The 12,953-nt window shown below is 50.5% G+C and overlaps 4 protein-coding genes across 4 annotated transcripts; 1 reads left to right on the plus strand and 3 right to left on the minus strand.

Annotated features, from left to right (window-relative positions):
• The first annotated feature begins 50 nt into the window (after window positions 1-50).
• On the plus strand, window positions 51-2,467 carry PV10_04083 (uncharacterized protein). The gene has a single exon (XM_016368603.1). It carries the CDS (start codon window positions 287-289, stop codon window positions 2,345-2,347), a length of 2,061 nt encoding a protein of 686 aa, XP_016224391.1. The 5' UTR covers window positions 51-286; the 3' UTR covers window positions 2,348-2,467.
• A 76-nt stretch (window positions 2,468-2,543) lies between these two features.
• PV10_04084 (uncharacterized protein) lies at window positions 2,544-6,728 on the minus strand. The gene is made up of 2 exons (XM_016368604.1): window positions 6,164-6,728; window positions 2,544-6,113 (listed from the first exon to the last, which is right to left on the minus strand). Exons 1-2 carry the CDS (start codon window positions 6,473-6,475, stop codon window positions 2,742-2,744), a joined length of 3,684 nt encoding a protein of 1,227 aa, XP_016224392.1. The 5' UTR covers window positions 6,476-6,728; the 3' UTR covers window positions 2,544-2,741.
• Window positions 6,729-7,517: 789 nt separating this feature from the next.
• Window positions 7,518-9,520, minus strand: PV10_04085 (uncharacterized protein). Its single transcript, XM_016368605.1, has one exon. The coding sequence runs from the start codon at window positions 9,280-9,282 to the stop codon at window positions 7,630-7,632; it is 1,653 nt and encodes a 550-aa protein (XP_016224393.1). The 5' UTR covers window positions 9,283-9,520; the 3' UTR covers window positions 7,518-7,629.
• Window positions 9,521-9,710: 190 nt separating this feature from the next.
• PV10_04086 (uncharacterized protein) lies at window positions 9,711-12,882 on the minus strand. The gene is made up of 5 exons (XM_016368606.1): window positions 12,660-12,882; window positions 12,537-12,606; window positions 12,385-12,479; window positions 10,565-12,325; window positions 9,711-10,510 (listed from the first exon to the last, which is right to left on the minus strand). The coding sequence occupies exons 1-5, from the start codon at window positions 12,692-12,694 to the stop codon at window positions 10,342-10,344; spliced, it is 2,130 nt and encodes a 709-aa protein (XP_016224394.1). The 5' UTR covers window positions 12,695-12,882; the 3' UTR covers window positions 9,711-10,341.
• Between the last annotated feature and the right edge of the window lie 71 nt (window positions 12,883-12,953).

Below are 12,953 nucleotides of genomic sequence, written 5' to 3' on the forward strand. Positions count from 1 at the left end.
TGGCTGCAAGAATGGAAGGAAGTCAGATATTTGATCATGTTGGGAAAATTCAAACACGTTGTAGATGTCACCTTCATCATCCCTCCTCTCATCACAACCCATCACAACCCATCACAACCCAATGTCAATGTCTTATCTCAGACGGCTCCCTTACGCCATCTGCTCCTCAGCCGAGACGCCTAACGGCAATCCACATCAAAAGTGACATCAGATCCTCTCCAGACGCCGCCCCGCCACCCGAACATCAAGTTCCAATGTTTAGTCACCATTCCATCATCCTAACAAGATGCATCATGTCTTGACCATAATTCTAAATTTCAATCAATCTCTATTTTCCCTTCTCTTCTATACATTCGTTTTCATCTCTACCATCTGCATGCTCTTCAATCACGCCTCCCGTCTCGTCCGCCCGACCTTGAAACCCAGGACCCCAGAGATCGCTCGTCCCGTTGCCCGCATGAGACTTGCCCAGATGGCCTCACACATTGCCAATGGTCACCATTCCAATGGCCACCAGGAACCCAGTGCCACCCTAGCAGACATCCCCAAATCCAACAACTTCACCACAAACCTCCCACCGGATCCTCAGTATCCCACCCCTCTCGATTCTCACAAGGCCCCGCGACAAAAACTCGGCCCCCGCCTCGTCAAAGGCGCATTGTACACATATGTCAGACCTGAGCCTACGGAGGAACCTGAACTTCTTGCAGTCAGCAAGGCAGCTCTGCGAGACCTTGGACTCGCCCAGTCCGAAGCTCAGTCAGAAGAATTAAAACAAGTCGTCGCCGGCAACAAATTTTATTGGGACGAGGAAAATGGTGGCATATATCCCTGGGCGCAGTGTTACGGAGGTTTTCAGTTCGGCTCCTGGGCTGCCCAGCTGGGTGACGGCCGTGCGATTTCACTATTTGAATCCACCAATCCAGCCACAAAAGTTCGTTACGAATTACAATTGAAAGGTGCCGGAAAGACACCATATTCCCGCTTCGCCGATGGCAAGGCCGTTCTGCGATCCAGCATCCGCGAATTTGTTGTTTCTGAGTACCTCAACGCCCTGGGAATCCCCACCACACGCGCTCTCTCTTTGACTCTATGTCCCAAATCTCAGGTTCTCCGAGAGCGCATTGAACCCGGCGCCATCGTTTGCAGATTTGCCCAATCGTGGCTCCGCTTCGGCACTTTCGACCTGATGAGATCACGCGGAGATCGAGACCTGATCCGTAAGACCGCCACTTACGTCGCCGAGGAGGTCTTTGGAGGGTGGGACAAACTTCCTGCAGTTCTCGGAGACGACAAAGAAGCGTACCGGGACCCCGCTCGGGGTGTGGGCAAGGACGAGCTTCAAGGAAAAGAAGGGGCTGAAGAGAATCGCTTCACTAGACTCTACCGCGAGATCGCAAGGCGCAACGCTAAGGTCGTGGGCATGTGGCAAGCATATGGATTCATGAATGGAGTGCTCAACACCGACAACACATCCATCTTTGGCTTGTCCATGGACTACGGTCCATTTGCGTTTATGGATAACTTTGACCCGGCCTACACACCTAACCACGACGACCACATGCTGCGCTATAGCTACCGAGCACAGCCATCTATCATCTGGTGGAATCTGGTACGGCTGGGTGAGGCTCTTGGTGAGCTGATCGGTGCCGGCGAACGGGTTGATGACCAGGTCTTTGCCGAAAAAGGCGTTGAGGAGGATTTTGCACCAGTGCTCATTAAACGAGCCGAGACCATCATCGACCAAGTCAGCGACGAGTACAAAGCCGTCTTCCTAGGCGAGTACCGTGACCTGATGACGCTACGCCTGGGACTCAAGACCCAGAAAGACAGCGACTTCGACAAGCTTTTCTCGGAGTTGCTCGACACCATGGAAGCGCTGGAGCTTGACTTCAATCACTTCTTCCGTCGGCTGTCGTCAGTCACACTACAAGACGTATCCACCAAGGAATCCCGTGAAGCCACAGCCGAAAAGTTCTTCCACACCGAAGGCGTCACCGGCTTGAACGAGACCAACGAAAGCGGCCGCGTTCGCGTGGGCAAATGGTTAGAGTCGTGGCGCGAACGCATCATCGAAGACTGGGGCAGCGACGACGCTTCGGCCGACGCTGAACGTGAAAAGGCCATGAAGGCCGTCAACCCCAACTTTGTGCCTCGCGGCTGGCTACTCGACGAAATCATCGATCGAGTGGAGAAAAAGAATGATCGAGAGATCCTCGACGGCGTCATGCAAATGTCTCTCAACCCCTTTGAAGATTCTTGGGGCTGGAATCAAGACACAGAGAGCAGATATACTGGCGATGTGCCTAGACTGCAACGCGCCATCCAATGTAGTTGTTCTTCTTAGCGTGTCGTGTTGGTCTCCATGCTGAAGCCATAAAAGGTATACACATACATACCTTGTCTTATATAATATATCGATCTATACAACCATCGATAGATCGATCCATCCGATTCTACTTCTACCATCGACTTGCTCCCTAAACATCTTCTTTACCTTGCTTCTTTGACACGTCTACTCACCTCATTCGAGGGACTATGTGGTTCCAAACATCACTATGCAGCTAATTCATCCACGCATTATGCCTTGCAGTTTGTTCTCCTTGTTGTAATTGTAATTGTTCTTGTCAACTCTACTGCTCTATGCTCTGCGTCTGTCCAAAACACTGACCGACATTCTCCCACCACAACCTTCACCACTTGTCATGTTCTCGATCGGTGACAAAGCTGCATCATATACGCTAACGCTCATGTCTCAGCAAGCTTCCTCGATTGGTCCCGGTACCGTGGTGTTGTCCAAGCAAGCCAGGTGCCGGACTACCTTGTCTGGACCGAGTCCCACGTCCTGGAACATCCATGCTCGGACTGCCAGGTGGCTGTACACTGCTTCCTCGGGTTTGAACTCCTCTGCTCTTCTTCAACTGTCGGTTTTCCTCTTCCAACTTCTTCAATATACTATCCCTTGCTCGATTCTCCAGTTCTAACGCTTGCACTTTCGCCGTGTGCCGCTTGATTGTCTCTTGAAAATTGGTCTCCTTGAGACGACGCTTCTCCGTACTGGCTTCTTGACTGAGTTTGCTCGCTTGCTCTTCAAGGTCCCTGACCTGGTTCGAGAGTTCAACAGCCTTGTTGGAGGCATTCTGGTACTGTTGCCGAGTAAATTCGAAATCCTTGCGCGTGTTCTCGAGCGATTTCTCCAGATGAATCTTCTTCGCTAGCAGGGTACGTGCCTCTTCTCTGGCAACTTCCAGCAAAGCACCATCCCCTCCTCCAGCTTTGATCTCGTCGCGTGCCTTTGTCAATTCTTCCTGCAACCCTTTCACCTTCTCTTTGAACGTCGTGATGTCCTCTGCGGCTTTGGTTTGACGAGACTTGTTGTTCTCAATGGTCTGCATAAGCTTCTTGTTGTTATCCGTCAACTCATGTGATTGCTTGACCCTCTTCTCGTAACGTCGTTGGAGGTTGGCATGGTCTCGTTTCCACTGATCTAGTAGCCCCTTTACCTCGTCACGCTCTTCCTCGGCCTTTTTCCTAGCAGTCTTTTCCAGGAGAAGATCCGCTTGCAGCCTGCTGACAATATCACGGAGACTTTCGGCTTGAGACAATGGAGTGGCGGCACCCTCTACAGTCTCTCGCAATGGTGTTGGAGTCAGACGTTGTCGCTTGCTCAAAAGCTGGGGAACATCCACATCCAAGAGCCTCTTCTTACCAGACGGCGTGTCTGCTCGAGAAAGCGGCATCTCAGCTTGCGAAACCAAAGGTTCTCGAGGTGTTTCGGCGACGCTTGTAAAACCACTACTGATGATCGGAATCTCTTCAGCTTCACTGAGTTCCAGCTTTGGCATCGTGGTGAATGGCCAGTGTGAATCAAAATCTAATGAAACGGCGGCTCGAGCAATGAGATTGGCCAGCATGACAAGTTTGCGTTCTGGGCTCTTTCTGACCGCACGTTGGAAGTCGGCCATGTCAATGGGTCGGCCATCTGGTCCATCCGAGGCATTGGGGATATAAGTGACTTTACCACCCAAGTTTGGTCGAGCTTGCCAGGTTGCGCGCAGGAGCAACTTCAGGCGTAGTGGAGAAGGCATACTCTTGGGGATACATAGATCCACGTGCTCTGAAGAATTGGCAACCAACAGGTGCAACACAGGGATGAGCTGATTGTTTCTATTAGAGTAGACGGTGCGCATGCGACGAACCCGTGGATCCTGCGCATCGAATGAAGCATCGAAGGCAATGATCAGGGGTGGCTTGCGGCGAAGGGTTACATCGTAGCTGGTCACCGTGCTGACTAACTCCACTTCAAATTCGCTTGTTGAACGTTCTGAACCTGGCGACTCGGAAGGGGACAATGGGTGATGTCGTTTGATACTGACATGTTTCATGGTCAAATACTGCTCCAACAAATCTTGGATAGGGCCAGATTGCGCCATGACAACGATAGTACACTCGACAGGTTTGAGGACATCAACTAAATGGCCGAGAAAGGAGAATTTGGATCCGGCGTAATTGGCGTAGGCGGCATGCTCTTGGGAGTCAAGTGAGTATTGTGTGGAGAAGCCTGGTAGTCCGAGATCAATATGGGTGGTGGTGTCATGTAGACGTTGAACCAGCTCAACGATGTCGTTTCGCTGATGGGTCCTGTTAGGAGATCCATTACCGGATCCGATCGCTTCATGGCGATTGATAAACTTGGAAATGACCTTGCGCTTCGCTTTCATGATATCAAAATACGTGGACTGTACCTTGCCCTCAGCAGGAAGAGCAAGGCAATACTGGGCAGGACCGACAATTGGCACGGTAGGCAGGATGAGACCGTCAACGTGGTCAACATCTTGTTCGTTTTCCACGGACTGTTGACTAGAGCTTTGTTTGGAATCAGAAGATTCAGCTTCTTCGTTAAGATGCTCGTCTTCGATGGAATCTTGAATAGGAAGTGCAGGTTCTGTTGCAGAATTGTCGTCAATCGAAGACGAGTAACCATTCTTGAACACAGCGTTAGGATTGACGGTCCTGATGACGGGAGAGGTATCCGCCGGCATCGAGTCCGAGCTTGGCTTTGACTGTGGAGTGCTTTCGTTTGGATGCACCGTTCCTGCGGCACTACTATCTATCGAGTCGGTTGCTTGAGAGGATTGGTTGTCCATTATTTGTATGAAGGTCCTGCCTGCCTCGAATAATCTCTGGTCTCGCGAGTGTGATTGTTGTGGGATCGAGGAAATGCTTGATAGAGGGAGCTGTGTTTGAAAATGCCAAGACGGAGATGGTGCAGACGGCTGTGTTGCAAGGAAACGATCTGATGGTGAAGGAGGAGCACCAGTAGTGTATAGAGGCGATACCGTAGTCGATTGTGTCGATGTACGGATATCGTGGAGTTTATCACTTTGCTCTGCCAGATCTGGCGAGAGAAGTGGAGTGGAGAAGTGCAGAACAATTGGATCAGATCCTAATTCAACACTAGCTTGACGGCCTCCTTGGGTACTTGGAACGTATTCCGGAGTAGCAAAGCTCCCTGTTTCAGAGGATGACTCTGAATCTCGGTCTTCAAAGATGGCTCGGGGGGCAGGAGCCCTAGAGGAGGAATGGGCAGATGGTGAGGAAATAGATTTCTGATGCGTTGGACGACGGCTGGCGTGTACTTGGTTAAGGCTCCCTTGGGATAGATGATTGATATTATTGGGCAGTCGTGAGGGTATAGCTAGAGAGGAAGAGTCTGACAGAACTGGAGCTCGTCTCCTTCGAATGTGAGGGCCTGGTGTTGCGTCTGGTGGCGGATCGGGATCGCGTAGCCCAAGATCGGCGGCGATTTGGCTGCTTGGAAGAGATTCGTAGTCTGATTTGTTGATGCTCGGGGTCGGGATGCTCACAGAGATGGTGTTTTGTGGGGTGGGAAGAGTACGCTGCGAAATGTCTTGCGGAGTTTCTGCAATCTCTATAGAGGAAGGCGCCAAGGTACCGCTTTTAGATGACTTTATGGTCGAGTGCGCTGAATCATCGATGTTCTGAGAGTCGTGTAGTCCATTAGAGAGCGAAGTGGTGTCTAGCGTAGATGATTGAGACTGTCTCTTATTCCACTCGTTGAGGAGATCGTCGCCTAAGTCGGAGGCTGGACACTAGAAAGCGATTCAGCGATAGATCGATAAAGGAAGACCACGAGTCTTACCCAAGTTGGCTCGAATCTCTCGCCGGTTAGGGGATGTTGTAGCCAGTCTACTAGATATCTCTTGCTCTTGCCTGTTCCACGCTCTTGTAATATACAACGCACCGGCCAGGCGTTTTGACCTGATTCTCTGAACCGTTGACCAAGGGTCACCTGTTCTTCCCAGGGAATGTCTCGAGTAGAGTAGACCAGATTATCGGCGACTCCTTTTGAGAGGATATTGGGGGATAGATCGTGTGAATTGGAAGACTGCCTTTTGCGCTTCAATGTCTTGTTTGACTTGGGGTTGGAGTGTTGGACAGGTGGTGGCTTCATAGTTCACAAGGTGAACGAGTGCAGTCGCTGGAGGCAGTCATTGTCAGCTCGGGTTTCTGGTTGAGAAGTATAGAATGAGTAAGATCGAGTCTTGTGACAGTGATGGAGAGAAGAGAGACAAGTGGGATTGCGTGGGATTGCGGTGGTGCTACTCCGTACATCGACGGTAAATGGCTGCGACTTGTTTACCATTCGGCAACGGATGTGGCTTGATGAAGATCCCAGGGTGGATTGGAATCAAAGTGGATGTGCCGATGGAAGCGGAAACGCGGGCGATTCCAGGGAGGAAAATGAAGAGAGTTGGAGCGAGTGAGTGGATGGTATCACGTGTTGGGGCAAGTGGAGGGAGGGTAAGTCTGCCGAGAATGAAGTCGCCTTCAAGTTGGGTCGCAACTTCCTCACATGAGGAGGTGGGGATGCGCCTTCCTCCAATGACTCCCGCCCGATATGTCCATATATGTCCATATATGTCTTCTTGTGTATAGAGAGATGAAAATGGAAAAATGCAAAGAAGGCGTACTCACCTAGAATGTCAGCCAATCTGAGCACCGTTTAGATCAAGATATTCCAGATATCCTGCTCTTTCGATGTAACCGGCAAGGGAGGTAGGCTTCCTTCTCATGTGATACCAGTCGGTCCTCGGAGGATGATGACCACGGGGTCGTAAGTCGATGAGGTGATATTGATCTGCCACGAGAAAATATGGTGATGACAACATAAGATGGAAGTGCAAACGTTCCTTGAAATTGTCAAAACATGTCCGCGTGATAGATTGTCAGGCAGAACGTTCTTGCATCACCCAGTCCTACACTCGAGCGTCAGTCTGAGTGAGTGGGTGAACGAATTAACACCAACTGTGTTGCCTCTACTTGGTCAGGTAGATGAGGATCTTAGATCTAGATCGCCTTGCCTAGATATGATCTGACAGACTTTCACAAACAAATGAGGCTTAGTCAGTTGAACACCACTGCTAGAATGCACAAGACTAGATATTATGTACAAAGAGTTGAACAGAATGGACTAAGTGCAGTAGACCCTCTACTATTGAGTGATTTCATGCATTTATTATTCATGTCCTGAAGGGGGCATGTGATTCAAACCTCATACAATACTAATTATCGTCATCTATGCTCCAAGTAGCCAAACGCAGGCCATCATGAATAACAACCTCCTTTATGAAACATTTCTAAATCTCCCTCTGCAGCCGTTTTCCTCCACTCGTCAAAATCGAATCCCATCTCCTCAGCCGTCTTGACCTTGACTCTATCATGGCCTCTTGTCATAAACGCCATTTTGATGCTAGGCAACCTAGATCTCAACCACACCAATTTCTCATCCCACCTTGTCAAGCGAGAATCTTGACTAGGACTGCCCCTAGCTTGACATGCCCATCGATACAGATGATTGATCTGGGCAGCGTCTTGAGGGAACATCTTCTGGTGGAAGTATTTGCCATCGCCATTGGCCTTGATCTCTTGTTGTTCCCATTGCCTCATCTTGTCTTTGGACGGTAAGTCCAAACGCCCAGACCATACGCGAGCGACCACGGCAGCCTGATTCTCCGCGAGTGGGAACGGGATGACTTTGAGATTGACGACAGGGAAGACCAGGGTCGGGTGGTCAATGAGGAATAAATGTTCATAGAGGCCCTTGACCCTGAACCCATCGTCCACAATCTTGGATCCGACCTTTGTCAGGAATGGGTAGCTGAAGAAATACCCCGTTGAAAATATGACAGCGTCTAGATCTCGTTCCACCCTTCCACTAGCAAATCTCACCGCTCTGTCGGAGTCGAGGAACTCGACAACTTGGTCCACATCTTCTTTCCAGTCGACGGCGGGCATCGGTCCAAACGCGCTAGCAGATCTGGCCGACAGAAGGACTTTCCCCTTGGGTTGGCCCATGAAACCAATCTGAGCGGCAATGTCGAGGCCTGATGCACTGTTGCCGATGACGAGGACCTTTTTGCCTGCAAAGTCCTGAGGCCGTCGGTATGCCTTGGAGTGCAGTATAGTGCCTGGGTACTTTCGATTCCACTCCGCGGCACCTTCAATCTCTGGGATATACGGGACCGTGTAGTGCCCATTGGCGACCACCACGGCGTCATAAGTTTCAGTCTTGATATTTCCAGAGGCGAGATGCTCCGACTGGATTTCCCAGGTGTCCTTTCCGCTAGCTCCCTCACCTTGCAGCAATGCCACTTCCCGAATCTTGACCCCGAATCTGAGATCTGCAGTGGCACTAGCATCTCCACCCAGCACATTATTAGCATAGCCTTGCAGGTATTTCAACACGGCCCCATGGCTTGGAAACAAGGGATCCTCGTCAGGGAATGGAACCCCGGCATACGGCATGAGTTGCTTGGGAACATTGGTCTCGAGATAGTCATAGAGTGGAGATTCGAGTTCCAAAGAATGGCTAGCCTTGTCCTGATTCTCGTCAACGCCGGTGCCATAATTCTTGTCGCTCTGTGGAACTGCAACTGTCTTGCTGATGACATTTGCACTGAGGTTCCAGATCCCACCTACTTGGTTCCTTTGTTCGAAGATTGTGATAACGAGATTTTGAAAGGACGTCTTCTCTGCTAAGAGCACTTTGGCAAATGCCAGGCCACTAGGGCCGGCGCCGAGGATGGCGACTCTAGAAACTTGAAATCCTGGATGGATGTCGGGTACGCTAATGAAAGGAGAGCCTGCTGTTGAAATGGACTGTGGTGTTGATTGACTTGTCGGAACTGTAGAGGATGGCGCTGATTGTGGCGATAACGATGGCGATGTCGACACCGATGCTTCAACGCTATCGCCCATCGTGTCTAGGTCGAGTGCCGCGATTATACAACCTCGGAGTAAAGCAGGATACTGTATCACCGTTCCTTGGTTGAATACTGAAAGGATATCAAGGTGTAGATCACTCGTTTGAGAAAATAAAATTGATGAATTCTCGCCTCTCTAAATGTCTTGAACTCATCTAGACCATCTTTGAACATTTCTGAGCAACATGCTCAGAGACTGTTTGGTACAGGAGTCGAGCAATGAGAGATTTGTGCCGTAAACACTACAGCAAAGGATCCCAGGACAGTTCCGTTGTCGGAGGCGACAAGATGAGTTCAGGAACTGGGGCGTTCAGTCTGGTGATGATGCCCGATTGGTCCATCAATTCTGATTCCTGATTTACACATGAGCTGACAATCCACATGGTGACTTTATTGATACAGATTATTGATACAGACCCATTCCTCGTTTATACCACGTTTGCATGTAACATGAGTACTCTGGCTATCTCAGAAAGTAGGCATCAACCGTGTGCAACATTTCGACTATACAACTCTCTCAAAACTGGACCTTGGCGATCTGATTATTGACGCTTTGTCGTCTACGGTTGGCAATACATCCTACTCAAGCTATGCACTTGTCACTCTGGCGTGAGGCAATGATGGGACTGCAACATGACCAAAACGATACAAAAGTCGAGACATTTGTGCCTGATCACGCCTCGCTCGCTGTCGCAAACCAGCCCAATCATACCACCATCCAGTGTCCTCATCACCACAATCCGCAAATCTAGTCAGTCCGTGCCAAACCAATCCCAACATCGACCGCTCATGAACTCTGCGAATCATGGTATCATAATTTCCAAGGCGCCTGAATACAATGTTGGTCTCGTGCAAATTGCGGAAGTCGGTCAGAACAAAGGAAAAGGAGGACGTCCACGTCCCACCAGCTCAGTTCCTCCGGATCGTTCATGGCTGCTCGTCGCTCGAGGCTGGGGTCCGGAAATCCGTAGAGACACCATTGATACCGCGCCCGTGCCTTGCCAGCACTCGTTGCGTGTGTAAGCTATCGCTCGCTTCAACAGCTCCCACCGTTTCACTGGACTTGGCTGACAATCTCGCTCGCCTTGGACAAGCTTTCCACCATCTGTTGACACTCTTTACGTCTCCGCACTGTATAGTCGCTTTCTTTGAGAAGTTCATCAAACTCTTGGGTTCTGTACATCTGCTCCAAGAGCTCTCGCTGCATTTCATCTTTGGTCAATCTAAAGGAAGCTGGTTAGTACATGTCCCCAACGTCATCTATGGGCCCAACTTACTGGACAAGGTTCAACATGATGGCCTTGGGGACCATGTCAATCATGGTGCGTCGGGTGATGTTGAAGTAACTGTTGATCAGCAGTTTGATCACCTCGACTTCTTGGTTTTCTCGCTCAGACAGGGTTCCACTGGCTTTCAGAGTGGCTGGTGGTGGTTCCATTGCTGCCATCTTTTTCTTATTTTTGCTGGCAAAAAACGAGCCAAAGAAGCCCGAGTTCTGATCCGAGCCGTCGACTGGAAGACTAGGGGACCCTGATCGAGGGGGGATAGATGGTGGCAAGGGCTTGCCTGTCTTGGGGTCAACTTGGGTGGGTTTGGCGGCGTTGTGGCGATCGTTGACAATGGCCATGGCACGATGCCCGTTGAGGAAATCCGGATGGCCGGTGTTGATATAGCATGCTTCCATTGCCACCAAATCTTTGACGAGCTTGTTTGTCGGTTCCATGGCTTTGCGGAAGAATGCAATGACCACGGAATGGAATCTCTCCTTGAGTTGGGGATATCGTCGGAAGAGTTGCTTGCCGAGGATCTGACCAAGAATGCGAACGAGTTCGTCGTAGACGAGAGATACACACTTAAGAGAAGGTTCCTCCAGACGTCGGATTTGTTGTTTGACGATCAACTCAAACGCGGTGGTGCCAACAAAGAGGGCAGGGGATGAACCGGAGGAGTTGTAGAGGATAGTGCGAATGTCAATATCTTTGACTTGGTCGAAAGGATCGACGGCCTTGACACCATTGGAGTAGAGTTCGTGATAAACAAAGGAGATTCTGGCGCCGCCGGACAACTCGTTGCTGGACAGGTCGGCGCTGTTTCCTTCCAAGACGGTCCGATACTCGTTGGCGAATTCGGTGATGATGTTGAGGATAATATTAGAACTGTTGTTGCCGCCCAGCAAGTCACCAGCGCCTAATTGTTCGAGTTCGGAGCTATACTTTTGCAGCGAATTGGCAATTCGAGTCTTGATGTCGGGCAGTGTCTGCTTGATGTGCATCATCAAAATCAAGTTCAGTTTGCGGGCCAGGTAGGGTGTTCCGCAGTATGAGGCCTTGTTTTTGTACGAAGGATGGTTTTCGAAGAAATCCTTCTCCGCCTTGAGGGCCAAATCTATCCGTTTCTTATTCTCAATATCGCGTTGACCGCGGTTGACCACAGGAACGTAGCCCATGCGAAGGGGAATGATGCGGCCGGCTAAGATGTCGACCACATCGGTGCCTTGGTCCATGAGATCAATCTTTGTCAAGACACCAATTGTTCTCTGACCCTCGGGATCGACCTCCCTGGCTAGCTTCAAGCCGTCGGAATTGGCTAAATCGACGTTGGCAGCGGTGACTGCAAGAATGATTGCATTGGGCTTGGATATTTGTTTGAGAACCATCTCGCGAATCTGTCGCTCGATATCTCTTGGTTGATCGCCGACCGGAACCTTTGTCAAACCAGGCAAATCGACCAATGTGAGAGTTAGGACGTTGGGGGAGTAGATGCGTAGGTTGATTGGGGCCGGGGAGATGCCGACATTTCGACCAGCTTTTGCTTCCGTCTCTTTGACAATCTCGTCTCGGATCTTGTTGAAATCATGGAACTTTTGCCCTGGCAAATGTAGAAACTCTCCCCACTCGTTGACGTTGGCCTCCTTGTCAGAGCTCTCTTGTAATTCTTTCTCGGTGACACCGTTGGTCTGTAGCTTAGCAGGAGAAGGTCTGTTGATGAGCTGAAGGACGAGCGGCCGTCGTGTCACGATACCGGCACCACGAGGGAGGCTGCGATAAGGGTTAGTAGAAGCGGTGGGGGAGGGGGTAGGTTTGCGCTGGAAACTCACAAGTCTCTCCCGACGATGTTTTCCAGGACAGAAGATTTGCCGCTGGACTGTGAGCCAACAACGACGATTTGAGGAAGATCTATAGGGTTTTGGACCTGTTGAAAGGCAGGGGTTAGTGGGATCGGGTATGATGGCAGGGGTGAGATTCGTACTCCGACAGTTGTGAAGACATCTTGCAATCTGTTGACAAGAGAGATGAGGGTTGGGTCATTGACATTGATGCTAGGAAGAGAGTCAGCTGCCGGATGACTGAGATTGCGAGCAGGTGAACTCACGAATAACCACCGGCGACCGGCGATGCCGCAGCCATAGCTGGAGCGAAGGTCAGAGGAAGGGGATGGGGGAAGAGAGAGGAAATGCCAGAACCGGAAGTGATGGATGGATACAACTGGAGGGCGAGATTGACGGTATTGGCGTATAGAATGTAGGGTGTGAGATGGGTGTGGGTGGTGGTGTTGGTTGTGTGGGAAAGTAATGTTGTTGACGAGAAGATGGAAGCGGAAGTGGGAGTTGAAGCAGCAGCAGAAGCGGTGTTGATTGTGCAATGGAAACGTGGGTGTGAGTGGCAC

This window comes from Exophiala mesophila (genome assembly GCF_000836275.1).
Source record: "Exophiala mesophila strain CBS 40295 unplaced genomic scaffold supercont1.3, whole genome shotgun sequence".
NCBI classification, from domain to species: domain Eukaryota; kingdom Fungi; phylum Ascomycota; class Eurotiomycetes; order Chaetothyriales; family Herpotrichiellaceae; genus Exophiala; species Exophiala mesophila.

Coding starts and splice junctions, on each gene's coding strand:
- PV10_04086 (XM_016368606.1), bottom strand. CDS start 12,694: ATGGCTGCGGCATCGCCGGTCGCCGGTGGTTATTC. Junction 12,326..12,384: donor AACATCGTCGGGAGAGACTT/GTGAGTTTCCAG, acceptor CCCTTATCGCAG/CCTCCCTCGTGGTGCCGGTA. Junction 10,511..10,564: donor ATCATGTTGAACCTTGTCCA/GTAAGTTGGGCC, acceptor AGCTTCCTTTAG/ATTGACCAAAGATGAAATGC.
- PV10_04083 (XM_016368603.1), top strand. CDS start 287: ATGCATCATGTCTTGACCATAATTCTAAATTTCAATCAATCTCTATTT.
- PV10_04085 (XM_016368605.1), bottom strand. CDS start 9,282: ATGGGCGATAGCGTTGAAGCATCGGTGTCGACATCGCCATCGTTATCG.
- PV10_04084 (XM_016368604.1), bottom strand. CDS start 6,475: ATGAAGCCACCACCTGTCCAACACTCCAACCCCAAGTCAAACAAGACA. Junction 6,114..6,163: donor AGAGATTCGAGCCAACTTGG/GTAAGACTCGTG, acceptor ATCGCTTTCTAG/TGTCCAGCCTCCGACTTAGG.